We start from the raw sequence: 27,452 nt of genomic DNA on the forward strand, positions 1-27,452 counted from the left end.
CCTGGGTGCTTAGAACAAATATTTTGAGGATATGGCTGCTTGCCCAAGGGCTGTGGGCCTGCATCTTGTTTGCTCATCATCCTGTCAGTCATTTTTTTCTTTCCTTTTTTTAAAGACAAAATCTGAACTTAGAAACACCGAAGCCAGAGCTTTTTCTAGATGCGAAGCCACATTTTGTGCGACCCTGCACTAACGATTCTAGACTGGCCTAGACCATACCAAGTACCCTACAGCTAGCCTGGAGGGGTCCGCACTGCGGGGAGAAAAGCAACAGCTCAGCTCCAACCCCAAAGGTTCCATCACCAGCCAATCCTGGGCCGGAGCTTCTCAGGAAAACCAGAAACGCCTACGGGTAGTGAATGGCACTAAGGCCAGCCTATCCGCACGAAGGAGGCGGAAGGGGTGGGGTTGAAATTACCCAATAGGATGGAAGTAGTTGTTGTTGGGCGGGAGAAAGACGCCAACTAGCGTGCGTGAGGCCGCTCCCGATAGGGGATGCAGGAAGCTCCTGGAGCCAATGGCTGCGGCGGGCGGGCGGCGGCGCGCGTGCGCGCTGGGTCCCGGAGCTGCGGGCGGGAGGCGGGGACGGTGGGGGAGGGGAGCGGGCTGGAGCGCGGCGGAGCTCCTGCCGCCGCCGCAGCCGCTGCCGCCGCAGCGAAGAGGCCATGTTGTGTGGTGTGTGGGGCGGGGGGAGGAGGAGGAGGGAGTAAAGCCTAGAGAGGAGACGGGAGAGAGACACCACACACACGGCACAAGATGGCCGGAGAGGCAGCAGCACCCCGAGCTGTCAGGCGTTCCGCCGCGGCCGCGGGGCCCACCAGCCGGCGGGGAGCTACGCCCGGACGGCCCGCAGGCCCGTGGGAGTGGGGCGGCCGCGGCTGAGGCGAGGCGGGCCGCGCGCGTCGGCGTCAGAGCCCGCGGCAGAGGCTCCCAGGGCGGCCGGGCCCACGACGCCGAAAGCGCCGCTGCGGTTGCCGCCTCGGAGGCTTCCCCGGGCCCCGGCGGCTGGACCCGGCGCGGGCGGGAGGCTCGGGCGGGCGGTCCGGCCCGGGACTCGGACTTGGGCGACCAGGAGGTGCCGGCTGCCGCGCTCGGACCCGGTGAGTGGCTCCCCGGCTCCTTTTATTGTCCTTTGTCCTTGGGAGGAAAAGCAAAATGTCCTTGAGCGCGCGAGCAGGAGGGGGCGGCGGGCCAGGCCTCGCCGCTTGGCTCTTCTCGCACGGCCCCTCTGTGGTCGCGGGCCGGCTCTCCCCGGTGGGATGCGCCTCGGTGCCCTGGGCCCGAGTCGTGGGGTCCCGGGGTAGGGGGCACGCGGGGCCCCGCTGCAGACCCCGCGGGCGGCAGGTGGGCGGGGGGCGGCCTCGTCGCCGGGACTGGATCCGCCAGGAAAGGGGCGGCGGGTGACTGCCGGCGAGAGCCCGAAGGGGATCGGGCGTGGAGAGCCCCTTTCTGTCCTGGTGAGTTATTTTGATATTTAGGGTAAAAAAATCCCTTTCAGGTTCTCCAACGGAGGAGCTTTTTAACCTCTTTCCGGTGAGGTGGGAACTCATCTTCATGATCGAATTTAAAAGAACAATGGAACCCTGACTACGTTTCAACAAAAATAAAACTTGTTTTTTTCCCTCCTATTGGGTGTTGGCTTTTAACTCTTTCAAAGCCGATTTTGAAACGGCTGCAGTGATACATGCGAAGGTACTTGCTGCTTATTAAACCTTTATGACGTTAAGGTTGTCTTTGAAAAATGCAAGTTGGAGGAGTGCTGCTGGTATTTCAGAATTACGAAGACAAGTTTACTGTGTCGTCAAAGCTGTTTAATGGAAATAGATTTGATAATTACAGTGCTAGCTGATGACGTTTGGTTAATGTTTATTTTACCGAGTAATTACGCCAAGATCATTTGATCTCCTGATATTTAAATATTATTAAATACACTGTTTGGTACTTTTTGAAAAGGTCACAAGGCGCCGTTATCTGTAACTTCTCACACCTGAATGTTAGAACGTACTTGGGTCAATTCCTAGTCAAAAGTTCGTAATTTAATTTTTTTGAGAATGTATATTATCACAAGCCATGATCGAAAAACTTTCACAAAAGAACATTCTGACACCAAATCTCTTCCTGAAGTTACTTTCTCGTAATGTAAATATGAATAAAGTAGGACTGCTCTCGGTAATGGGCGATGAAGAGGAGCCATATTTGTTGCATTTGTTGCATGTATAAAAATCTAGATATGCTTAAAACGGAACAGTATTTTAAAAGTACAGGTTTCATAAAATTTAGTAGAGTTCTGTGTATAGTCTCGAATCTTAAAAAGATGTTTGAAGGGTAATTTTTAAGTAGTGGTTTGAAGAACAAACCAGAAGCGCACAAACCTTTGTGTATTTTAGAATATATTTGTCTTCATTCTGCGGAGCTCTTGTGTTGTAAAGGTGCAGAACTACGTAAAAATAGTGTTGGGCAGACTTACATAGTACATCTGAAATCAGATACTGGTTTATTCGACCATATTTCTAAGGGCATTTTTCCAGTAAAATTGTTTTGTTTTTTGAGTAGCCTTCTTATAATGGTACATGTTACATCAGTTGCGCATATCTTGATTTTACAGAATCTGTTTTAAGTACCAATTTTGGTTTTTCAAATCAATGTTTCCGAAATTTTTGGGCACTGAAAGTGGTTTTAAATGGATATTCTGAATCTAGTTCTTTAGAATCCTCTTTGAATTGTGAAATGCAAAATAATTGCTAGCAGTTTAACCTGAAAGATCTTTTTACGTGATAAATGGGGGAGGAGAAAGACTGAAATGAAAATGTTCAAGACCCTGGTTTGAAATTGAGTAAAGGTCTAGATACTGTAAGTTTTAGAATAGCTTTAAAGACAAAGCTAATATCCCACTTGGTGAGATCAAGTAACTTGTGATTTAAAATTTAAAGTAACCAGTGGCCATTTTAACTTCACTAATTTCTCTTAGAGGAGCTAATTTCTAATTGCTCATAATTGTAAAAGAGATTTCTGGATGGTAAGGGAGATACTAAGATGATTTGTCTTGAAGAATGGTAAACTTTTTCTTTGTTTGTTTATTGCCTGTCATAAAAAGAGGGAAAGTAAAAAAAAAAAAAAAAAAAGGTTCGTAATCTTAAATCAGTCCAAAAATTTGAATTTTCTGTATTTCTGTTTAATTCAATGTGTTAATCTTTAGTATTGGTCAATACAGCCAAAAGATGAGGAAAACAAAGACTGATAGATACTAAGATAAATAACTGCAACCATAAATGTACAGGTTGTGTGTCGATGAGGCGTCTCTTCAATTTACCCATCGATTTTTGTCTGTGGAATATTTTCTTGTTTCATCACACTGAATCGTTGGCCAAGAAATGTTTAAAATTCAAAACATTAATACCATCTTTCTTCTTTTTTTTAAAGGTGACTTAGAGATTAAAATTAATTTGGTTGCTGATGGTTCTGAACAAATAGAGTTCTTTTATTTGAGGTAAGACTGGGTTTTTATTGTTTTGACAAAAATTAGCTTAAGTTTTTTATTCTTTAATAATTTACATTTCAATTAATCAGTGAATGGTATCATTTTAAAAAGTTGTGATTATGAATATGAGTAAACTATCTGAAATAATTTGACAAAGCCTTTAAGCCTTTTCACTGCAGGAAAGATTAAAAGCATATATGCATAGCCATTGTAACTTAACGTACCCTTTGAATAGTTTAAAATACTGAAGGTCCTTTAAACCTTGTTTAATTTTGGGAACAAGAGAAGACTGATTAGATTTGGAGGAAAACCATGAACCAAAGATAGCTTTTTTTCTGTTGAACTCTATATACTGTGCAAACAATTTTAATCTTTTAAGTGTTTAAAGAAATAAGCTTATTGGAGAATTTGAACTAGTTTGCTGTTCGTACTAACAGATTTTAGGGAAGAATGTTTAAAAAATCAGGTTTTGAGCATAGATTTTAAGTTTCTTTTTTGTAATTAAGAAGTTTAAAAACACTTAGTTTTACTTGCTATTGTTTGCTTCATAAGTAAGTTTAGAATCTTTGTTTTCACCAAAAGGTATGCCATTTTGAAGACTGAGACGTTGGAGTTTTATCCTTGAGGATAAAAGAAATCTTTGGGAAAGTCAGTATTTTATATAGCAAGTAAGTAAATGTTTTTACGCAACATCTGCAGTTGAATAGTTACCAACATTTAAGTGAAAAATATCACTAAAGTTTGTTAATGAAACAAACTGTAGACTGTTTATCACTGAAAGGATGGGAAAACCATCAAATTCTTTTGCCTGACATTGAAACACTTCTGTTACTATTAAGACAGTCGATGCATGTAATTTATATTGGAGCAGGAAGACATTTAGTACTGCTTAATAAAATGGTGCTTTAGGATTGTGGTTAAATCTGCAGTAGAGTCATCAAGATTATGTTTTTACAAATCTGGTATATACAATCTTCAGCCATTTTTTTTTTTGATTGTACAGATCACATTTTAGGAATGGTCTGGAATTTTGCATTTGCTGATCGTAAGATTCTTAACTACATTTCAAAAACTAAATAGTTTCATATCTTAGTCATTTAATAGATTTAAAATACTCATTTTACTTGTTTTCATGAGTTTTCAGACAGGTCCAAAAATGTGGTGTTTTCTGGGAAATTAGAGTTAATACATATAAAGAGTCCTCTAATTTAATTGCTTAGTAATTGCTTTTAAAGCATAAAAGGTAGAAATAATTTTCACATGCAATAGGTATTGGGCCTCTAACATACCGTGTATATCACATTTTGAAATCTTAAAGCTAGATATGTGAATTTAAAAAAATGTCCACGGATATTTTTAAGGAAATATGCCTTTTTTAGAAGTTAACGTTGAATCTGAAAATTAATGTCAAGCTGTTATTAGTGATTGACTAGAGGAAATACGCGGTGTAATAATGGGTATCTTGGGAAATTTTAAGAATTGCCAAATGATCAATTAAAATAAGGGCAAGTTTACTTTTCTTCAAAATTTATGTGGAAAATAAAATACAGTCTTTCAGTGCTTGATGTTGCCTTATTCTATTGATTGAAATAGGTGATAAGAGGAATATTTTTATTGCCTTTGCTTCAGCTTAACTTTTGAGTCCTTTTTTGCAGTTCAATCAAATTTGGGTGTGTTACAGTGTGCAAGGGAAAACTAAATGTTTGACTTTTAACTGTAGTGTTTTAAAGATACAACATTTACAAGAACAGTTGAAACATCCTTCACTTCAAAACTTTAACACAAATGCCAAGATTAGGGTTTCCTCCGTGCAATTGATGTAATATTAAATTGGCATTCCTGTCATTGGGCACTGTTATGGAAATTAAGAAATGGGTCTTTTATGTGAAGCATAATCTTTGTTTAAGTATAAACAGGCAATACATTTATAATGGCCTATGGAAGGTGTAATTTGATTAATAAAAAAACAGCTAGAAAGGGCTAGAAATGTTGAATCAAAGATCCACATGTACTTAGATCTTTGTTAGTGCTTATATTCAGTGTTTTGATATTTACTGCTTGAGACGGTCTTGTATAATGAACATAATTGATTGGCACATGAGGTCAAATGTAAATGTAGATTATTATAGATAGATAATATTAGATAAATATAGTGGATCCTGTAGATGTGATATTAAAGTACTGTATTTTGTAAGGAAGGTGGATTATTATTTATTTACCACTGTTTTCTGCTTAAGAACCAGAGTGGTACTTACATATTTGTTTCTACTCTAGCATTTTGGGATAATTCTTGAATCATAAAAATCTGATCAACTTTGTGATTGAATTGGATTGCATTAGTTCTGATAAAAACTGTTTAAAAAATTACCTGACATTCTATAGAAACGAAAGGAGACATGCTGTGTAATCACAAGGCTTTCATGACATGACATGACATTTATAGATTATATAAAATAGGTAATTTCAAATGTAAATTTTCTTCTAAGTTTTATTTACTATTATTCATCATTTTTTGATTATTTAAAAATTTGTACTATGGACAACTAATTTTACTTTTTATCCACTGAGATTTGATTGTGGAGTGGCATAAGGGGGAGAAAGATAGTTGAGGACATCTCTTTATCTTTTGTTAATCAGAAGTGGTGATAGAGTGGAAAATCTAACACGTTTCAGCAATCAGGAGACCTACCTTCTAATGTAAATAAGCCTTGCAGTCTTGACATTTTGTTCCTTTTGTACCTTCATCTCATAATTTGTATGAAGACTTTAGAGTTCCAAGCTTTTAAGATCCCTATTAGCTATCAAATTGTGGGATTAAAAAAAATTGTTAAGCATGCCTAATTCTCTTATACAAACTTTGTAAATTGATTTCAGAGAAGCGATTAAGGAATTAATACTGTCTTTAAACACTGTTTAGAATGCTTCAATAAAAGCATTTAAAAAAAATTTTTCTAATGATGTAGTAAATGTATCTAATATAAAGTTAAGTGGTTTTAATATTTTTCACCTGGCCATGATCATGTTATAAATAAGAGGATTTATAGTGTTCATGCCTGATACAATCTATTTAATTTCCATTACAAAATTTTTCTACATCAAAGATAAATATCTTCATTTTACCGGCTACCTCCTTCCAGATTGAATGCTTCAGTGTACTTTGATTTTCAAATTGGCTATTTTTTTAATGTAATTAACCTTTACAATTTAAATTGAAGGATATTCTGATCCTTAGGTTATAAATATATGACTTGATGATTTATGTAACATTCAAGTAGCATGTTTTCTATAACAATACGATAAAAGTTTTGATATATACCTTGTATGTTGCTTGACATATCTGTGTTTTAGAAAACATTCTTCTGCCTTTTGAAACGAAGCTATGTATTTGAAATTATTTCCCAAACAATTATATCTTTAGCGTGTACTACGTAGTAATCATAGTCATTTTAATTTAGATTATAAAGCTATATTTTAACTTTGAGGTTTGTGAATTTTCTTAGACATATTAATGACTTTATAGTTAATGGTGCTCTCAGATTTTATTTTTAAGTTAAAAATTGGCCAGGCGTGGTGGCTTACGCTTGTAATCTTAGCACTCTGGGAGGCCGAGGCAGGCGGATCACCTGAGGTCAGGAATTCGAGACCAGCCTGGCCAACATAGTGAAATCCCGATCTCTACTAAAAATACAAAAAAAAAAAAAAAATTTAGCTGGGCGTGGTGGCACGCGCCTGTAGTCCCAGCTACTTGGGAGGCTGAGGCAAGAGAATCGCCTGAACCTGGGAGGCAGAGGTTGCAGTGAGCTGAGATCCACACTACTACTGCACTCCAGCCTGGGCGACAGAGTGAGACTCCGTCTCAAAAAAAAAAAAAAAAAGTAAAAATATTGTTTTAAAAACCAAGTTTTCTAAGAAAAGCATAAATGACTAATAATAAGACAGTTGACTAAAGCCGTCCTTACCGTTTAAAAGAACAACCAAAATATGTATATTATACCTGTAAGTTATTAAATCTGAAACTACGATATTACGAAATAGGATAGGTGGGAATATGAGCAAAATCATCAACTTTGATAGTCTGCCTAAGCTGAATTTTGCTCTCTTCTCCCCTCTTTCCAAGGATGGCAAAGTGATTTTAGACTTTGTCAATTTTGGTTGTGAGTAATTTTTGTGAGTGATGCATGGGGAAGGAGATGCTATGGTAGATTACGTTAGTGTCAGTAATTTTTGTGAAGATGCAAAGTGAGATATGTTTTCTGTCTTTGGTGGTGTGAGAACCCTATCTACTGGTAGATAACTTATTTATAAGCTCATCAGAGCAGTGTGAGGGATTTCCCTTAGACATTTCTTTTACCAAGATTCCTTAAGTCAGTTCTACCCTTCTTTTAAGGGTTTACTTGGTTTACGATTTGTCTTTCTTCACAAAACCTTCTGTTACTTATAAGATCAGATTAAATTTGGAAGATTAGAAATATGTTGTGTTCCTTTTAAATTGCTTCATTTGTCAATTTCTTGGGAAGATAATTTAGCACCTACTCTTAGAGTAATTTTGAAGCAGATCTTTGCTATATTTCTTGATTATGATCTGTCTGAATGACTAAAGGAATTTAGATTTGGGAAAACAGGGACTTGCTCTATAAATTTGAAAATTAGTCCTAAAAAAGCATTTGGGTAGCGTAAAGTAAATTCTAATCTTTATTTCCTTCTAAAAACCTTAAATTGCTACATTTTGTTTTTCTTTTTGTTTTTGGAGATGGAGTCTTGCTCTGTTGCCCAGGCTGCTGGAGTGCAGTGGTGTGATCTCAGCTCACAGCAGCCTCTGCCTCCCGTTTTCAAGTGATTATCCTATCTCAGCCTCCTGAGTAGCTGGAATTACAGACGTGCACCACCACATCCGGCTAAGTTTTGTATTTTTAGTAGAACTGGGGTTTCACTATTGTTAGCCAGGCTGGTCTTGAACTCCTGACTTCAGGTGATCCACCCAGCTTGGACTCCCAAAAGTACTGGAATTACAGGTGTGAGCCACTGTACCCAGCCCATTTTCAAACTGAACTTTTAAATAAGTTTTCTTTTTGGGGGTGGGATGATTATTGTAATCATACTTAGGAACAGGAGTGATGAGAAAAGTATATAAGTTACTTGAGATATGGGAAACGCTGTTTTCCATGTTTAGTTATGAGGTATTTAAGTCTGACTAGTGGGAAGTATGGATACATTTTCTTTATTTTTTGAGACGGAGTCTCGCTCTGTTGCCCAGGCTGGAGTGCAGTGATGCGATCTCAGCTCACTGCAACTTCTGCCTCCCGGGTTCAAGTGATTTCCGGCTAATTTTTGTATTTTTAGTAGAGACGGAGTTTGACCATGTTGGCCAGGCTGGTCTCAAACACCTGACCTCAAGTGATCTGCCTGCCTCCACCTCCCAAAGTGCTGGGATTACAGGCGTAAGCCAGCGGGCCTGGCTGGATAAATTCTTATTATCAAGCATGTATTTTAGGAATGATTAGTGTTGGTTTAGTTGAGTAGATTGGTACAATTAGTTTGAAATGATGCCTATGGTTTCCTATCATTTTGTCTTAGTGTTGATTAAAGACATAAAAATGTGAAATAATATGGTAATACTAAGGAATGAGAAAGTGGCCTTACAGGTGGGCAGTGTAAGCTTTCCTGTAGAAGAATTGAAAGTAAATAGATGTAAGACTAGAAAGTGAAACAATTCTGTACTGTAGGAGTGATGTTGACTCTGTTAAATAACTAGTTCCCAACTGTCAGATCCACCTGGGGAGCCCAAATATTTACCTACGTTTTTGGAGTTCTTAGGGGCTGAAACTTATGCTTGTGATTTTGTAGTAACATTCTACAGAGGAGACTCTTGTACAGCCAAATTTGTGATACTCAAGAGCTTGTATGTTTTCTGCTTGGACTATATTGTTAATAAATGCATACATCTTTTGGTCTGTTGGCAGATGATCCTTGCAAGATGTTGACATTTTGGGTATAAATCATGGTGCTTAATAATCTGTTTTCGTTTTTTATGTATAAAATTAAATTCTTTTTGTCCTCTGCAGCAATAATGAACCTCAAAGTGAATCCTCTAAAGGCCCCATACAATGAAGTAGACATTGGTGGAAGCATTTAGTAAGTATTACTCAATTTACATGTTTAACCTGTTTAAAAAGTTTAAATACTACTTTGGAAATTTTGAAAATTTGAGTCAGAATTGTAAATAGAGGGATTTAGTGAAACAACACAGTACAAGAAAATCAGCATGGAGATTCTGCTTATTAATTTACTCCAATCTATTATTTTCTGCTTTCTTCACCTAGGCGAGTTAAAATGCAAACAAGCCACATTTGAACATACCTCTAACACTATTATGAACGTGGATGTTGATAAATGGTTCCTCTGTGTTTTTGTAAATAAAGTTTTATTGCAACACAGCTATACTCTTTCATTTAGTTATTGTTTGCAGCTGCTTTCTCAGTATAGCAGCAGCAAGCAGAGGAGTTGTATTGAATGGCCACAAAGCCTAAAGTATTTCCTGTTTCATCTATAGGGAAAGTTTATCCTAGGTCCTACAGCTATTCCTTTTGTTAAGCGTTGCCTTAACCTGTATAAAACTCAGAAGCCCTTGGGTTCTCTTTTGGTAATAGAACATAATCTTTAATGATTTCCAATATTATAATTACTTCTAATTAATTAATTTGGAAGTTAAACTTGAAAGCCCAACAAAAAGTTCTTTAGCCTGATTGTCCCTGAAGTTATGCTTTGATGTTAGAAGACATATGGTTACTACCTCTGGAATAGTTTTTCTGACAGCCTGAAAAATAGTTGGAAAGAGTTGATGGGAAGGTTGTATAAATGAATTTTGGTGAATTATCAACATTATTTATTATTACTATATTTTTTGAGACAGAGTCCCACTGTCACCCAGGCTAGAGTGCAGTGGCGTGATCTTGGCTCAGCACAACCTCCGCCTCCAGGCCTGAAGCGATTCTTCTGCTTCAGCCTCCAGTGTAGCTGGGATTACAGTCACACACCACCATGCCCAGCTAATTTTTGTATTTTTAGTAGAGGTGTGGTTTCACCATGTTGGCCAGGCTGGTCTTGAACTCTTGACCTCAGGTGATCCGCCCACCTCAGCCTCCCAAAGTGCTAGGATTATAGGTGTGAGCCACCATGCCTGGCCAACATGATTTATTATTGACAACCTTTTTGGTAATTATATATTAGCTACTTCATAAAAATACTTTTTTTAAAATCACATTTGGGAATCTAAATTTTGGATGATAATTTTTGCCTATGGCTACTTTAGCTTGCATTGTGTAAATGGCTACTAGGGCCTGCAACAATATTTTTGGAGGGGGATTTGTTTTTTGATACGAGATGATGAAAGAGATGAAAACTTTTCTAATATAGTACAATTATTGGCTGTGGTCATTTTAAAGAGATCAGTTGCCTGGCAAATAGTGGATGCTCAATAAATACTTAGTGTATCAATACAGCTTCTGTTAAACATTGTTTCTCAGCTAGTGTTTGGGTTTAATTTAAAAACAGACATTCACGATTAAAACAAGTTTTAATGAATTAATAAATATTAAATTTTAGGCATGCCTGAAAGGCAAAATTTTGACTAAGTAAAAATTAAAAGTGACAAGACTTCATTTTTTCTCTGCAATTCTCCATCGCTTAGTTTGCATATATAGTCAAGTTTTAAACCAATGAGAACAGTATGGAATATTTGATTTGATTGTAAACCTTAAATAAGATGACTCCTTTTCTTAGTTGTCATAATTGACATTCATTTTATAGTTAGTTTTTATGCCGATAAGACCCAGACTTGTTAATATATATTCTACTGAAGATTCAAGGTTATCTTGGTAATAAGACAACATATGTTAATTTACTGCTCAGGGCTTTCTTTTTTTTTGTCCCAAGAGGGAGTTTCACTCTTGTTGCACAGGCTGGAGTGTAGTGGCGCCATCTCAGCTCACTGCAACCCCGAACCTCCCAGGTTCAATTGATTCTCCTGCCTCAGCCTCCTGAGTAGCTGGGATTATAGGCGTTTGCCACCACGCCCAGCTAATTTTTGTATTTTTAGTAGAGATGAAGTTTCACCATGTTGGCCAGGCTGACCTCGAACTCCTGACCTCAGGTGTTCGAACTCCCGACCTCTGACTCCGAACTCCCGGCCTCTGCTCGGCCTCCCTAAGTGATTGGATTACAGGTGTGAGCCACTGTGCCTAGCCTCTCAGGGCTTTCTTACATAAATATTTTCACATTTAAAGACAGACGAAGAAGATTGAAATCATCATAAGCAGCAAGAATGTTAGTTACATGAGGAGAAGGATGAATTTTTGCTCTAGGTAATTTTACACCTGTTTGTCCCATCATTGGCTTTGAAATAAGTGTTTAGGTTTTAAAATAATTTGTTACATTAATAATAGTAGCTTTATGATAGTCATCCATTAAGACAATTAGGAGTCACTAATTTCTTTTTCTTTATACTACTCTCTGTCCCGCCACCCCATTTTTCTTTGCTATTAAAAATGGGAAAATTTGCTGAGAAGTAGAGGAAAGGAGATGGTTTATTTTAGGGGAGCCCTCCTAAACCCAATCCAGATGGTGAATCACTACCTGTGTATCCACCAGCAATGTATTTTATCATGTCCCAGTGTTTTTGGAACAAATTTACTAAAGTAGAATTTAAAAAGAATACCAGGCCAGGCGTGTGGTGGCTCAGGCCTGTTATCCCAGCACTTTAGGGAGGCCGAGGCAGGCGCATCACAAGGTCAGGAGTTCGAGACCAGCCTGGCCCACATAGTGAAACCCCGTCTCCACTAAAATTACAAAAATTAGATAGGCATGGTGGTGTGTGCCTGTAGTCCCAGCTACGCGGGAGGCCGAGGCAGGAGAATCGGTTGAACCCAGGAGGTGCAGGTTGCGGTGAACCGAGACGGCGCCACCGCACTCCAGCCTGAGGAACAGAGGGACTCCATCTCAAAAAAATAAAAAATAAAGCCTTAGTTGGGTGCAGAGGCATATACTTGTGTTCTCAGCTATTGAGAAAGCTGAGGTGGGAATATCTCTTCCACCCAGGAGTTTGAAACCAGCCTGGGCAACGTAGTGAGACCTCCATCTTAAAAAATAATTAAAAATACAATGAAGAGAAGACCTCCATGTTCTACTTTATGTTCTTCTGGATGTATGATATGTGGGAATTTTAAGGGGTAGTACTCACTCACTGAAGCTTTGTTGCCATTTAAGTTTTTACTTTTGCTGTGGGAATGGTACTCTTAGAACATGCACATTATTTTAAAAAGGAAGTATAATATCAAAGGGGAAAAAATTTTAATCATTTATATTATAAGCTTGAAGGTTATATGTGAAATATAGAAAAGATCTAGGTTTGTTTGATGGAGTTGTAGATCAAAACATCTCTTCCATGTCTGCAGTAATTCACAAGTTACTGGAAAGGAATGCGTAGAGGGCTTTGATACCTAAACCCTACCCAGTTTTCTGTAGAATTTTGATTTTAATGCAAGACTGCTGACCCCATGATCCTGTATGTTCTTCAGAGATACTCTTACTGATGATACATAAATGAACTTTGATTCAGTAAGGTCAGTTTGTAGGTCTCAAAATACTTCGGTTATTGTGGTATATCAGAATGATAGCTAACATTTACTGAGATCTTTCTATATGTCAGGTAATATAAGTCCTATATAAGTATTCTTTCTACAGCTACAAGAGGTAGGTACTATTTTTATTTTACAGATGAAGAACTGTGGATTTTGTTTCTGAGAGAATTTCCAGGCTCACAGAACTAAGCCTGATTTCTTTTTTGTATTTTTTAGCATAACTTTGCTTATTTGCAAATAAAGTTTTTATAAGAATTTGAATTCTATGAAAATAAATGGATTACTCCTAAATCTCTGATGCTTGAGTGAACACTTTTCCTTATTAACAAAATTCTCACTTTTGGCTTTGGATTGGCTTTGCAGGAGTGCAGATTGATCATAGCTTTTTTCATGTCCTTAAAGTTGTCAGAGTTTTCTCTTGAGGCATTCTTTTCTTAACTTTTTTTTTTTTTTTTAACTGTCTTTAAATATATGACTGTGAGAGCATGATAAATATGCTATTTTCTAATCTCTGCTGTTGTCACATAAACCAATGTATTTTATTAATTTTGAAATACTAATAATGTCATTAGATTTTCTTTTGATTTTTTTAAAAAATAATGGATTTAGAAGGAAATCTGGATAAATTTTATCTGTCTTGTGTCAGAAAAACATAAAACTTGAGTTTTTTAATTAAGGTACCAAGATGAATAAATTGCATCTACAGATATTGAAATATGACTAATTTGATATTAATGCATTCTCAGTGTCATCGGTTCATCATAATAGTATTTACATCACCAACTTCATTTAGAGCTTGAACCTTGTAACAATAGAGATTGAAAAGAAATTGGGTTGTAATTAACTGTTTGACAGAGAATGATGTTTTTACTTTTATACTTCTCTATAGAAGTACATGTCCCTTAATTTTAAGCAATGAACAAGTCAGATGGAAGATATTTTACTGAGATCAGGAATGAATTGAGTAATTTAGTTTTCTTTTTAAAGCTGGGGAGAAATGAGCAAGATCAATTAAGGAGAAATATCTTGCTTTTGATATTTATTACTGATGCTGTGACACTCCCTTTAATCAATGTTTTTGTTTAATATGGGTAGCATATCTCGGTTAACCAAATAGTTAAATAGGTAGATTTTTGTATTGTGTGTAGTAAACAGTATATCCTAATTATTGCCAAGGAGACAAGGAAATTACCTAATGGGCTAAAATGCCCTTAAATTTACCTCAAATTCAGTCACCATTGACTGTATCTCCACAAATTCAGTTGGAGAGCTGGAAAATTTATAGAGAAGGCCAGGGTTTAAATCTTGTTTTTTCAAATTATATTTGGTCATGATGAATCTGAATCATTTATTTAATGGTAAAATCATCTGACTTCTCACTTCTCCCTTCAGTTCAAATTATTTAAGTAATGGATTTATTTTTCTGTGAGACATTTGGTATTTTGGTAATGAGAGAGTATTATTTTAGTTGCATATAATTTGAAAACTGATAGCATTTTATGGCAGATCTATCAAGCCAGGCAGATATTTTGCATTTTTGATTTTTTTTTTTTTTTTTTTGGTGGCTACATCTTTTCTGTATTCTCAGATATGTAGTTAAAGATGGTGTCACCTATAGTGGCCATTTCATTATCTAAACAAAATCAACATCTGTTGGATTGAAAAACTATGCTATGATCGACTGCTTTATGTGTGTGTGTGTGTGTGTGTGTGTGTTTTTAAAATCCCTTAAGATTCTTTTCTATAATTAGTTTTCTTTGAAGAAGCTTGGAAAGTTTTCTGCATTGAGATTTAGAATCCACAGTGTTTCTGTAATTTAGCTTTCCAGGAATTTTGAATTTTAATTTTTGTTTTTACTTTTTATGTACACAGTATAATGATGTTAGTGTTAAATATTAAAAATCTGACTCTTCACTGGGACCTTTTTATAGATACTAATGTATCTGTGGTAGTACAAAGACTTTGTTACTTTGGTGTGCAGTCTTATGGAGGAATTGTGTGTGTGTTTTGCATACAACTTTAATATACAGTTTCATAGTTGAAAGCTGTTACAAAATTAAAGTTTTGTGTATGGTAGGATATCTTCAAGGTGGGTGGCTGTTTTCTGTTTAAAAGATTAAGATTCCAACAGCATTTTTTTCTTTTAATTTTTTCATCAAGCACCCAGTCAGCTTGAAGAGTTTCAAATGGACCCTACCACTGAGAAATCAAGATGGCAGTCTACTATGGGGAATTGAGAAAAATGGATTAATACAAGAGTCCTGTGATAATACACAACCAAGACAGGGTTCTTTTAACATGGATTCCATGCAGTGAATGAAGACATAGGTTTCTTATCCAACACAAATGGACAGTGGATTTGACTTTCTAAAGACTTTTTTTTGTGGACATTTTGACATTTGGAGAAGGAGGATGGCACACTAACACAGATAATAGTTTTTATGCCTGGAATTTTTTGTAGTTTGATTTGTATGAGTATGACCTCTTGGAATGTTAACTTTAATAAAATTTATAACACTTTAAAATTTCTCAGTTTGGGCTTTTTTTTTTTTAAGTGGAAGTTTCATTAAATGTTTACTTTTATTTTAGTAATACTTTGACCTTTATAGTTGCCAAGTGGTAAAGTGTACTGAATAAAGCTGGTAAATTGGAAATGGTGTAATCAAAAAATTTTACTTGGTTTATGAAGATTTATCATTTTTCACAAAGTTGTGCTCTTAGATGGTCATTTGGTTTAAATACTGTTTTGTTTGTGCTTTCATGAAACACCTTTCAAAACAACTCAATGGGTAATAATAGAATCTGATTTTAATCTGCCACAAGATTTTAATGAACTTGAAATAAACTGCTTGTTGCTCCAAAATTCAGAATGAGGATACACATATACTTCTGAATTATTTTGTGTTGATTGAAATGGTTTCTTAAGCTTTTTAATACTATAAATACATCTTGCTATAGAATATTCATCTGAATATTTAAACTGATGTCTCCTATTGTCTTACTATAAGAAGTGTTGGATTTATGGGTTAGGGTCCTTGGAGTATTCACAATTTTTTACATTCATAATTATGTGTGTAATCCATTTTATATAACTTTGAAGTAAGATTAATATCTTGTATTGTCTTTATTTTGTACAGTTGGGAATTTAGATGAAATGAACTGCACCCTGCCATAGATTACTTAACGTTTGATTTTTAAATGCCAGGTTTTCATTTATTACTAATCAACTGATACCAGTTTTGGTAACTGTTACAAAGGTGGTAGGCGTTATTTTGATAGACAAAATGAGTTGTTGATTCTGTTTTCCCATTTTACATGAGACGAAGAAATAGTTCAGGTTAAATTGTTTTGTGTTAATCATATTGTTTGTGATTAATGTCAAATACTGCAGCATACACATCCATGGTCAATACACGTGCACCATTTGTTATTGACTGATGTGAGGTGGTTGGTCTTTGTTACATTCAAAAACAATTTTGGATTTTGATCTTGGTATAAAATTTATCTTTGTGTAGAGAGTATGGAATTGAAACAGTTTGGATTATGGATTTTACCTAGATTGGACATTGTCGCTTTTGTTTGGTGTAAATCTAAAATGGATTTCTTCAGTGAGGGAGGGACATGGTTCTGGCAGAAAGGAAAGCTGATTGGATTTTTTTGGGTGTATGAATATGCTTGTCTGAATGGAGTGCTTGGTGAGAATATTGTTTTTGGAATTAGTAATTTGTTTCTGTGGATCTCATGGTCTTGATAATTAGGAGAATTTGCTTTGTGACATTAACTTTGATAATTTGCAATCAGGTATGTCCTATTGTTAATAACATTGTTGAAAGGTTGTGTATACTTATTTGATTTGAAATACAAGGGAAGTGTTGGAGTATGTGTTTTCTGTTGGATTTGGAGGTGGAGTTTCTTGGGTTACTGATTTAAAGGTGATGATGGTTGGCCCATACTCTTGAATTTAAAGATACTTGTTTTGCCTGAATCAGTGTGGGAAGTAAATATATTGTGATTATGAGAAGTTTCTTTGGGAGGAGGAGTGTAATATTTTCAAGGTTATATAATGGGTTAAAGAATTTTGTGAAAGAACAAAGAAAAATGGATATTTTTGAGTAAAAATTGGTTGCATTAACTTTTGCTCCAATGCAACTGAACACTAGGGAGGCGCTCTTGAGTTGTAAAAATTACCCCTTTCTTCCAGTTGAGATGGAAAATTCCCCCTGAAATTTTGTCTTTAGATTATTTTTAGGCATCATAAAGAAGGAAAAACTTGAATTTAGTTTATGAAATTAAGGTTTTACTTTTATTTAGCAATCATTTTACCCATTGGGGGATTAATTTTTACAAAGATTAGTACTTAAGCTGAGCTTTAGATTCTCTAAGAATTATCCCTTTTTCAAAATGGCTTGATAAAACACCACTTCCTGTCCAGGGAGGAAGTTATTTTAGCTCAAGGACTGAAATATTTAGCAGATCTTTAGACAAAAGGAACAAATTACATTTCTCTCTGGCTTAAAAAGGGTGCTTGAGCCAGAGGGGGTTAAGAAGCCCTCCCCCCTCCCCCTGTTGGGGTGGTCTGGAGGGGCAGGGAGGTGTGGGGGTGGGGGTCCTTAGGCTCCCTGGGATGGAGGATCTCTCTCTCTCTCTCTCTCTTTTTTTTTTTTGGTGGAGATGAAGGGGTGGGTCTATGGTACATCACCTGAGTTGTGGGGTAAATGTAGAGAGTGTCAATCAAAGGCAGAGCTCTCAGAGCTGGGAAGGAGGCTCTAGATGGCGGCTGTGCCTTAGAGAGAGCGCGCTCTGCTCCCTGCCTTTGCCTCACTTTACGCAACTTTCCCTAACTTTCGGGCAGCCTCAGGGGGCCCCCGTAGCCCCCTGCCTTTCCTAGTGACTTACTGGGGTCGATTCGAACCTTTTTTTGGGAGAAAAGCAGCTTTTAGGAGCTTTCTTTTCGTGCCTTGTTGGAAAGAAGCAGCCGTACTGAGAGCCCAGGTCGTTGTTTTTTCCAGCTTAGAAGCCATGGCGCACCTCCATTTTTGTGCGCTCTCCTAATGAGGTTTTTTTTCTTTCGGACCTGTTTTAGTATTAATTATTGCTTTATTTTTTTGACCAGTTAACATATTTGAGGGTTATTTTATTTATTTTTCGTTTTTTAACGGAGGATTTTGCCTTTATTTTTAATTATCTGGGATCTGATATTTTTCTACTAGTAGATAGGACTCTTGCTTTGGACATACTACATGGATCAGGTAAGTTCACGATCATTGGTGATAATTTTAAAGATTTATTTGTTAAAGTTTGCCTTGTTTTCTGTAAATACGAGAAATTCTTGGATGACGCAATAAGATACAGAGATTGTTATTTATATCGAGTGTGCTACTTTGAGAAAGTTTCCTTATTGATAGTGATGCTTCCACTGTTCGGTTTATCCTGTTGTTTTTTCTTTTAAGGAAAAAATAGAAATATTTAGTTTTTTGGTGCTTACCGTTGTTGTATTATAACAATATCGTTAACATCGTCAGGACTTTGTTCCTGATAATAAAAAGCATCGATAGAAGCCGGGACCTTACCTTTCTTTCAACTTTTGACAGTAAATACCTGGGCACAGGACTTCAAAGCAAACACAGATTCCCCCTCCCCCTTAATATTTAAGAATTAAAAGATGATGAGAAATAAGGACAAAAGCCAAGAGGAGGACAGTTCGCTACACAGCAATGCATCGAGGTATGAGCTATCAACTTTCTTCCTTTTTGTCTTTTTTTTTTGGGGGAGAAACCTCAGCTTACAATTGTTTACCTTGACAGACATGGATTGCTGTCTGTTTTATTGTGTTTTTCTAATTTGGATTCGTTTTTTAAAGCATGACCTTGAGATTGCTAATATGCCACACCCTAATTTTTTGGTAGCAATTTATGAAAGTTGAGTTGTGACTTAAGGCCTCTTACAGCAGTCAAAAGGTAAGGTACCTTTATTCAAAGGGGCCTTTCCTGTAATGTACAGTTTTTCTGTCAGTAAATTTCAGTTTTTAGGTTTTTGTACTGCAGAAAAATGACCTTGTCGGTTTAGCCATTGCTGCATTGCACCATTTTACATACAAGGCAAATTTTTTCTTTGAAGAATCCAGGATATCTAAACTTGTAACTGAGGGCCATAGAGAAGCCTTGTAGTAGTAAATTATAGTAAATAGACATTTCAGAAAGTTATATGAATGAAAAAATGTACATTTAAAAACAAAATCACTTAAAGGACCCTTTGACTGATGCCTCTCAGTTTATATTTTTATGTGACTTTATATTTCTTTTGATATACTTGACATTTTAGGAAATTTTGATATGATTTATCAAAACCTTTACTTGATGGTTAGAGTTCCTGCATTTATGAAATCAAATCTGTAATAACAGAAATCCTGGAATACTCTTAATATACTGCTATTTTGTGTTTGTTATTGTGATCATATTTACAGTTGTATATTTTACATTTAAATTATTTTAAGGTTTGCATTTGTATGCTTAAGACATTGATTTCTTGTTGGTAGATGTATTTTATCCTCACATTTTAGATGTAGCTGCTTTAAATTTACTGATGTATTTTGACAGAGTCGTCTGGAATGCTTTATCTTCTGAAGCTTACAAATGTACTGTTTGTGCAAATCATGATTTGTTTCACATTCCTTGGAGTACCTTATTAGTGATGAAGTAATAAAGCCTCTAAGATGTTTTTGTTGTATGACCTCTGTATATTAATTTTAAAAAGTACATAGAATGCATTTTTTTGTGTTCTTAATGCATTTTCATATTATAAATTTTAAATCATGTAGTTTAACAAGGATGTGATTGATTATGTGATTTTCCTTCCCAATTTTCTTTTTACTTTTCTCATTTTTATAAATAATACACTCTTCTGTTAGGCTAGTGAATTTGAAAGTTTTGAACATGACATATTACTAATCTGCTGAATTCTATTTATTTTATTTGACTAAAAGCATATTGAGCCTTGCTTTAGAAAATAAGTTACCAAATTTTTTTGCAAATTGAGTTGTCACCCAGTTTGTAGTGCTGTCTTAATTGAATTGCCCATGTAAATTATTAGATTAAATTGAGGACAGAAAAGTTTTTTACTCATCCTAAACTGTTTTTTCTGGAAAGTAATGACAATTTGAAGAAATGAAAACCTCCAGATATATCTGGCAAGTTATTAAAGATTCAGCACTAAAATTGTTGCTCCCTTGAGTGTATCATTTGCATAGGTCTCACATGGGTTTTGGCTTTCTTATGCAAGGTTTGTGGTTAACATCATTGATCAGACTGTGCTTTCTAATTTTAAAAAATTGAGCAGTGTTGGTATTCTTTCAGTATTTTTACTCTCACCTGGAAAACTACCTTGAAGTTGTCAGGCATTTGCCTCCTGGTAGTGGAGGTTACAGCTGAACATGAAGCATGTACTGACTGTACTTTTGAAATCATTTGTCAAGTGTACTTTGAATCATATACCTGATGGATTTCCAAAAATATTTAAGACACTCTTTGAAAAGAAGGTAGTTACTTTTAAATGAGTTACCCTAAATTTCATACCTTAATACATGTACATGATTATGACATCACTTCCTTTTAAAATTGTGCAGCTGAAGAATGTTACTAGTGTTTTAATGTGATAGATTAATGTTACTTCTAGTGAGCTGAACTGTCCCTGTAATTAGTACTTGGTTCCTTCTGCCATCAGACTTTTGATTGCCCAAAGTATAGTGTTTAGGGAATACGAAAATCACCTTTGCAGCCTGAGCCACAGAAGAAGAAATGAGTTTGCAGGTCAAGTAAACTTTGGTCTGAGAATTACTTTAGGATCTGGAAGGAATGAGTGCAAGTTTAGGTAAATCTGGTAATATCCTGTTTTTGGAAATAGTGCAGTAGTTAATAGTGGTTACGTAAGTTTGTATTTGAATTTGAAGTTAATGCTAAAGTCTAATACTTAACACGATTTTTGAAGATTAAAAATTAACTTTAAAAATGCTATTTTAAAAACATTTGATATTTGTAAAATTTCTAAGTATTTAAAACAAAGTTTTAGTGATGGACATACAAGAAGTATGCCATACTTTTTATCTGAATAATATGCAGCTTGTGGGTAACTTAAGTAACATCAAAGAATGAAAAGGGGACTGTGTGCACACAAAGAGTTCAGTGTGTTCTCTTAGGGCACCACGTTCGCAATTTATCTTCAAGAATTGAACGAGTTTATTAAATTTATCTCCAAATCGTCTGCCTTTGAGCCAGATTTTTATAACCTGAGGTGCGGGTAAATCCTACAATTTTCATTGGCACTTTAGCAGTTATTCTAAAAGGCTGGGGATGATTAGACATGGCATAATGCAGTTACTTGTGTACTAGAACAGGCAGTTTAACTGGCAGCCATTTTATGACGCTGATAATACATTAAAAAACGGGATTTTGGAGAAGACTGAATCTAACTGAAATCGGAAATACCAAAACCTATTTCCTTCCCCCTCTCTGCTCTTCTGGGGAGCTCTGGTGCCGAAATAAAAGGCAGCTCGATAGTTAGGGCACGGAGCAGCTCTTTGAGCCCCTGGCATCTTGGTGCAAGTCCAGCTCAGTCACAAAATGGCTGTTCCTTTGTGCCGCAGCGCTGACAGACATACTGCATTGCACTGTGTACTCGCCAAACAGCAGGAAGTTGCCGTGCCGAGTTCAAAGGCCGGCCGGTGCCGGCGCGGGGTGCTGATTGGCTGTGCGCGCGCCTGGTAACAGCAGGGTCAACGGCGGCGCCTTCCGCAGCCCCCGCCCCGTGACGTCAGACGGCTCCCCGCGGGGGCGGGGAGAGAACGCAGTGACGTCTGGCTGCGTGCGCATGTCTGGCGCTTTCTCCTCCTCCTACCCAGGGAGCCGCACGCCGAGGGGAAAAGGAAGGGAACTCTAGTTGGGACTTTCCGGTGGGCGGCTACTTTCCTGGATGCGTTTGCTCCCGGCAGTCGTGTCCGCCCATATCTGTAGCGGTGCGCACCCTGTAGCGTGTGTTCTTTTGCCCATTTCCGGGAATGGTTTATCGTCTTAGAAGCTGCTGCTTTTGGAGAAAAAGTACAGGCACTATTTGGAAATCTTAAAATAGAAAATTTGCCCAGTTTTACAATTTTCATTTTCCCTTTTCATACCTTAGCGTCCCTCCCTCCCCGCCCCCGTGCAGTGTGAAGAGCTGAGTGGGTTTAATTTTGTTACCATTGACCAAAACGTTTGAGTGTCAGAGGCGGATACGTTTAGTGAAAACCTCTTGACGGGTGTTAACAGCTGTTTAACACATGGCTCATAAACAAAGGGAAAATTATTTGAACTTGTCCCCGTGCATTTTTACTTGGTACCGTAGATTTTCTCAGTTGGTATTTGATGGAGAAAAACTCAGGTCAGTATGTGTTAAATACTATATATTTAAGATTCACAGTGGGATATTTTAGTAGAAAATAGAAAATGTTACATGTTTAATAACATTAAAAACTGGCAGAATATAGTGTTAGGCAACCATTACTATGTAAGTAAATGTCAGAAAACTACTCTTTTAAGTGTTAATAGCCCTTGCTAATGCAGGGTGACTGACAGCTTGGCTCATAATGGGGTCACTTGGCCAAATCTTGAGAATTATCTTCCCTAGGTCTCTATTTCGGGAATTCTGAGTCCCCGTAAACCGTTCCGGTTTAGGCTCACTGGTTTGCCTTGTTTGGAAACCTTTGCAAGGATTTCTGGTTAAAACTTTATCGTTTAGCAACGATGTCTGATTACACATATTGAATTCAAGCCAGCAAGAAATTCAGTGGATTTATCTACTGTAGACGAAGTTTTTTTCCTCCCATACTAGAGATTTTTAGCAGTTGAAAGGAGTAGGCTGTACTGTAGTTAGCCATAGTTCAGTTATTATATTAATTGAGTAAAGTATATTACTTCAAAGGAGATGTTGACCTCTTCAATGCAGGTGATACTTGCTTGGGCGTATGTCAAGTTTCTGAATACAGTCTGAAAGTTAAAATTCACTATGATAGTGAGTTTTGTATGTTCTCATAATCTAGATTCTTTGGGAATTATTTGGGTAGTTCATGAAAACTAGCAGAAATTGCGTTTTCTGTTACAGAGAAGTGTTCATCAAATAATTTGTAACTAATTTTAAAATTATATGCTCAAATGTATGTTGCGTATAAAATACTAAACATCTTTAGAGAATTAAGTACTTGTAGAACTTGAGCACTTTACTGTAGCTTCCAACTTAAAAGTATACTTGCCACGAGAACAAAGGTAATCATCTCATCTCTCTTTCTGTGTAGAGACTGAATTCTAATTAGTTGTGTAATTAGTTCTAATTAGACTGAATTCTAATTTTAATATTTGCTCAATGCCCTTCAGTTCCTAAAACTGGGGTCAAAGTAGTCAACATTGCAGTTACTTATTTTTTAAGAGGATATGAACTATTCTGTTATTTAAGATATTTTAGCCTAAATACCATTATGAGTTAAAATGCATACCGTGATATAACAATTTACCTATTAACTGTTCATAATCTTGGAGCCAATTAACTTTTTTTTAAATAACCAGTATTCTTAGGTATGTTTGTTGAGCCCTCTATTTTTTTTCCTTTGATTTGGAGAATGGCATCAAGTAGCAAGAAAAGAATGTTGATCTCTCTTTCTCTCTCTCTCTTGCTGTTTAAAATATGCACATTCCAACTAATATTTGGCCGTTAGGGAGTTAGTATATTTGTAAAGAAAGATTAAGTCAGCAGAGGAAGGTGGGCAAATATTTTCGATAAGGACTTTTGGTTGTGACAGTTGTAGCAAGTTATTGCTTGACGAGTGAATCTGGAAGTTTATTTGAATTTTAACTGAAACTCACAGATTTTATCGTTAGTTTACTCTCCCATACCCCCAAATAAAACAATTGACAGTTGTGAGAGACCTCCTGAGACCACATGGTATTTCTCCCATAAAATTTTATAGACTAAGTTTGTTTCTGGCATAAAAATTGAGTGACTGCTGTGTGTCAGCCATTAAATATTTTCTTGCTGTGAGTCATCTTTTTTTTTTTTTTTGAAGATCCTTTAGTTTTTAGCTTCTTTCTGGTAACCTTATAACTTGGCTTCCTTGAAGAACTTGGTTTTCTTGAAGGGGTGTCACTTGAACAAATAAACTAAAAAAAAAAAGAAAAATAAATTTCTCTAAGAGTATTTTGTATACAGGTGAAAGTAACTGTTGGCTTGGTTACACTGGGTGTGTCACAGCTGAGTAAGTCCCTCCTGCACTCTAGCTTGACTAAGCATTGAGTTCAAATGTATACCTTTGCAAAGTTGCCAGTCACAACTTGTTTGGAACTTTAGGGTTTTCATTGTGAAGCCTGAGTAACAAAACTTGACTCAGTTGTCCAGGCTGGATTGTATTTTTATTTTGTAATCAGTAATTAAGCACAATGCTGGAATGCATTACTTATATTTGTCTTATTACCCTTTTCTGCAATCAGTGGAATCTTTAAGTGATAAAGCAAGTCTGTGGGAAGAGACCTTTCTAAAAAAAGCTCCTATATACTGAATATATTTGAGCCTTGATTATGAAGTGAGGGACAAGGCTTTTCTTTTTGAAATAAATGATGGAGGACATAGATATGTGATAGCCATTCATGCTACATAATTTAGCATTTTATTGTTAACGTGTTTGATTATGGGTCTCGTTTTTTGGTATTTCAAGATGTTCTGGACTGGATATCATACTGAAAAGCATTTCAATTCTCATTACTGAGTCCCTGTAGTTTGGGGACAATGTGATCACTGATCTTGAAGGAGAGAATGTTACACAAGCATCCTGGTTAAGGCAGCATTGTAGGGATAGTCCGGATTTTACTTTGAATTTAATTCTGATGAGTCATTTTGTCACTTGTATATGCTTAACTGTTACCTCCGTGACTGGCAAGAGCTAGGTACGAGTTCAACTTTTACTTTAGTCCTGAAAATTTTTGTTCCCAGTTTAGGGCAGTGAAGAAGCACTTATGATTGGACTTGTAATTTTCTCATTTTAAAAATGTAGATAATCTTCATTGGGTCATGAAGATTAAATAATATAATGCCCATAAAATGCTTAGCAAAGAGCCCATCACATTAAAATTGCTCAATCAATGTAAGGTTTTAGTAACGTTATTTATTCTTACTATTTCATCTTACTTTCTTGCACCCCTCCTTCCTGCATGTCCTAAGTTCCTCTTCAAGAGCTAGGTTGGCCCTGAGGAACTCGCTGGTTGTCTTGGCCTACCAGGAGAGATTTGTGAGAATGATTTTAGGAGGCAAGTCCCCATTTAGTCAGCTTGGGTGTGTTTTACAGTTCATCCTCTCTTAGAATTTTTTTTTTTTTTTTGAGAAGAGCCAGCCTTTTGGGAGAGCATATGACTTTTCCTGGACTACAACAGCTTCTTGTGTGAATCACAGCCCTGCTTTTGCCAGTTAGTCTGAGTAGATAACTACCCCCCCCCTCAAGATGGTAATTATTGCCCTGGTTTATCCTCTGTCTCATTTCCCCTCTCAAGCTGTTACAGAATGAATACTGAATACTATGGTGCATTGCTCCATGGATATAAATGTAACAGCAGTAGTATTTACAAGCAATGTCTAATTGGCTGTAGCTTGCTTTCAGTATTCAGTCTAAACCATAGGACTATATATTATAGCATATAGTCTTAGCATAATGCCAAACATGCAAGTCTACTTAAACTGTAGTCTTAAGATTTGTGTGTTTTGGGTTTCTTCTGCTTCCTCTATTTCTTGTCCTTTTTGGGTTATGGGTCAGTTGGGTTCTACTTTTTGTTCCCATTTCAGACAATGGAGAACTAAAAATACCAGTGTCCAGCCCTGTCCCTAGGATCTAGTTAATTTTTAAAAGCTCTCCATATGTTTCAGATTTGCATGTGTTTCTGTATGTTTGCAGTATCTCCATGTGTTTTCATATCTTCTGATGGAGCACTTCTTGTACTTAAATTCTTTTCTAATAACCTTTGGTCTTTCCATTGCCTGTCCCGTTTTTAAATTCCCTTTTTAGTCTTAATAGCTGCTTGAGTTAGGAGCTCTGGAAGCAAAGGTGGGGTAGGATGCTGAGAGGGGGAATTGTAGCCTTGATGGAAGAGGATATTTCTATACTGAATGTCATGGCAGATCCAGCTCTAGGCATACCTTTAAAATGTATACACAGACTGGGCGTGGTGGCTCACTCCTGTAATCTCAGCAGTTTGGGAGGCCCAGGCAGGCGGATCACTTGAGGTAGGGAGTTTGAGAACCCCCTGGCCAACATGGTGAAACCCTGTCTGTACTAAAAATACAACAGTTAGCTGGGCATGGTGGTGGGCGCCTGTAGTCCCAGCTACTCGGGAGGCTGAGGCAGGAGAATCGCCTGAACCTGGGAGGCGGAGGTTGCAGTTAGCCGAGATCACACAACACTGCACTCCAGCCTGGGAGACAGGGTGACCAAAAAAAAAAAAAAAAAGTAAAGAAAAAATGTATATGCAGGTAGGCTTTCTCACCTCAAGATTTCTGAATTCCTTCTAAGTGTCTTCTAGTTGCTTTAAGCTCTTGTGGTCCCTTTCTTAGTGTACTTCTCTCCTTACATCCTTTGGATATCTTTAGGAGTTTAGATTGTAGAATTATTTTTTATTTTTTATTTTTTTTTTGAGACGGAGTCTCGCTCTGTCGCCCAGGCTGGAGTGCAGTGGCCGGATCTCAGCTCACTGCAAGCTCCGCCTCCCGGGTTTACGCCATTCTCCTGCCTCAGCCTCCCGAGTAGCTGGGACTACAGGCGCCCACCACCTCGCCCGGCTAGGTTTTTGTATTTTTTAGTAGAGAGGGGGTTTCACCGTGTTAGCCAGGATGGTCTCGATCTCCTGACCTCGTGATCCGCCCGTCTTGGCCTCCCAAAGTGCTGGGATTACAGGCTTGAGCCACCGCGCCCGGCCGATTGTAGAATTATTTACTTGGAATGCCGTTACATTCCATTCTAAACTTCCTTTCTCTTGGGTTTATAAAAACATTGGTGGGTTGTGAATTGTGACCAACATTAAAAAAATAGACTAGAATATGGTAATAAACTCTAGGGTATCCCATTTGTATGGGCTGTTTCTAAGTCTAGCAGTGCCTGCTAGCTGGTAATCTTTCACTTTGGATTTTTTGTTCTTGTTGAGACAGAGTCTCACTCTGTTTTGCTGGAATTACAGGTGTGAACCACCATGCCTAGCCTAGTGGTGGCATTATAGATGCCTCAGGCTGGATAATTTGTTATTGTGGGGAACTGTCTCATTAACAGTGCAGTGGTGCGATCACAG

General features: G+C 37.2%; 2 protein-coding genes across 26 annotated transcripts in view; both read left to right on the forward strand.

The window, feature by feature from the left end:
* The first annotated feature begins 490 nt into the window (after positions 1–490).
* On the forward strand, positions 491–15,638 carry LOC135971916 (uncharacterized). 2 transcript variants are annotated; one of them, XM_065548486.1, is made up of 6 exons: positions 491–1,100; positions 1,499–1,692; positions 3,421–3,487; positions 4,061–4,146; positions 9,541–9,610; positions 15,274–15,638. In XM_065548486.1, exons 1-2 carry the CDS (start codon positions 518–520, stop codon positions 1,585–1,587), a joined length of 672 nt encoding a protein of 223 aa, XP_065404558.1. In that variant the 5' UTR covers positions 491–517; the 3' UTR covers positions 1,588–1,692; positions 3,421–3,487; positions 4,061–4,146; positions 9,541–9,610; positions 15,274–15,638. The 2 variants fall into 2 exon arrangements, with proteins under 2 accessions (XP_065404558.1, XP_065404556.1); XM_065548484.1 differs by lacking the exon at positions 1,499–1,692.
* Positions 15,639–17,861: 2,223 nt separating this feature from the next.
* Positions 17,862–27,452, forward strand: part of CHD2 (chromodomain helicase DNA binding protein 2) — a 131,767-nt gene continuing 122,176 nt past the window's right edge. For 15 of the 24 annotated variants that reach the window (XR_012415467.1, XR_012415472.1, XR_012415473.1 and 12 more), the window contains exon 1: positions 21,985–22,521. Coding sequence is in view for 9 of the 24 variants with exons in the window: in XM_065548478.2 (XP_065404550.1) it covers positions 22,421–22,521 (101 nt within the window). In the remaining 15 variants the exon portion in view is untranslated. Of the gene's footprint in view, positions 18,363–18,704; positions 18,838–21,984; positions 22,522–27,452 lie in introns of those variants that run through there. The other 9 variants (XR_012415475.1, XM_073996791.1, XM_045396007.3 and 6 more) reach the window with 2 other exon arrangements.

This window comes from Macaca fascicularis, chromosome 7, assembly GCF_037993035.2.
Source record: "Macaca fascicularis isolate 582-1 chromosome 7, T2T-MFA8v1.1".
Classification (NCBI taxonomy): Eukaryota; Metazoa; Chordata; class Mammalia; order Primates; family Cercopithecidae; genus Macaca; species Macaca fascicularis.

Bases quoted from the DNA above. Each gene is read 5' to 3' on its own strand.
- LOC135971916 (XM_065548484.1), top strand. From the start codon at position 518: ATGGCTGCGGCGGGCGGGCGGCGGCGCGCGTGCGCGCTGGGTCCCGGA. The intron at 1,101-3,420 runs GTGAGTGGCTCC...TTTTTTTTAAAG, and splicing joins GGCTGCCGCGCTCGGACCCG to GTGACTTAGAGATTAAAATT. The intron at 3,488-4,060 runs GTAAGACTGGGT...TTTCACCAAAAG, and splicing joins ATAGAGTTCTTTTATTTGAG to GTATGCCATTTTGAAGACTG.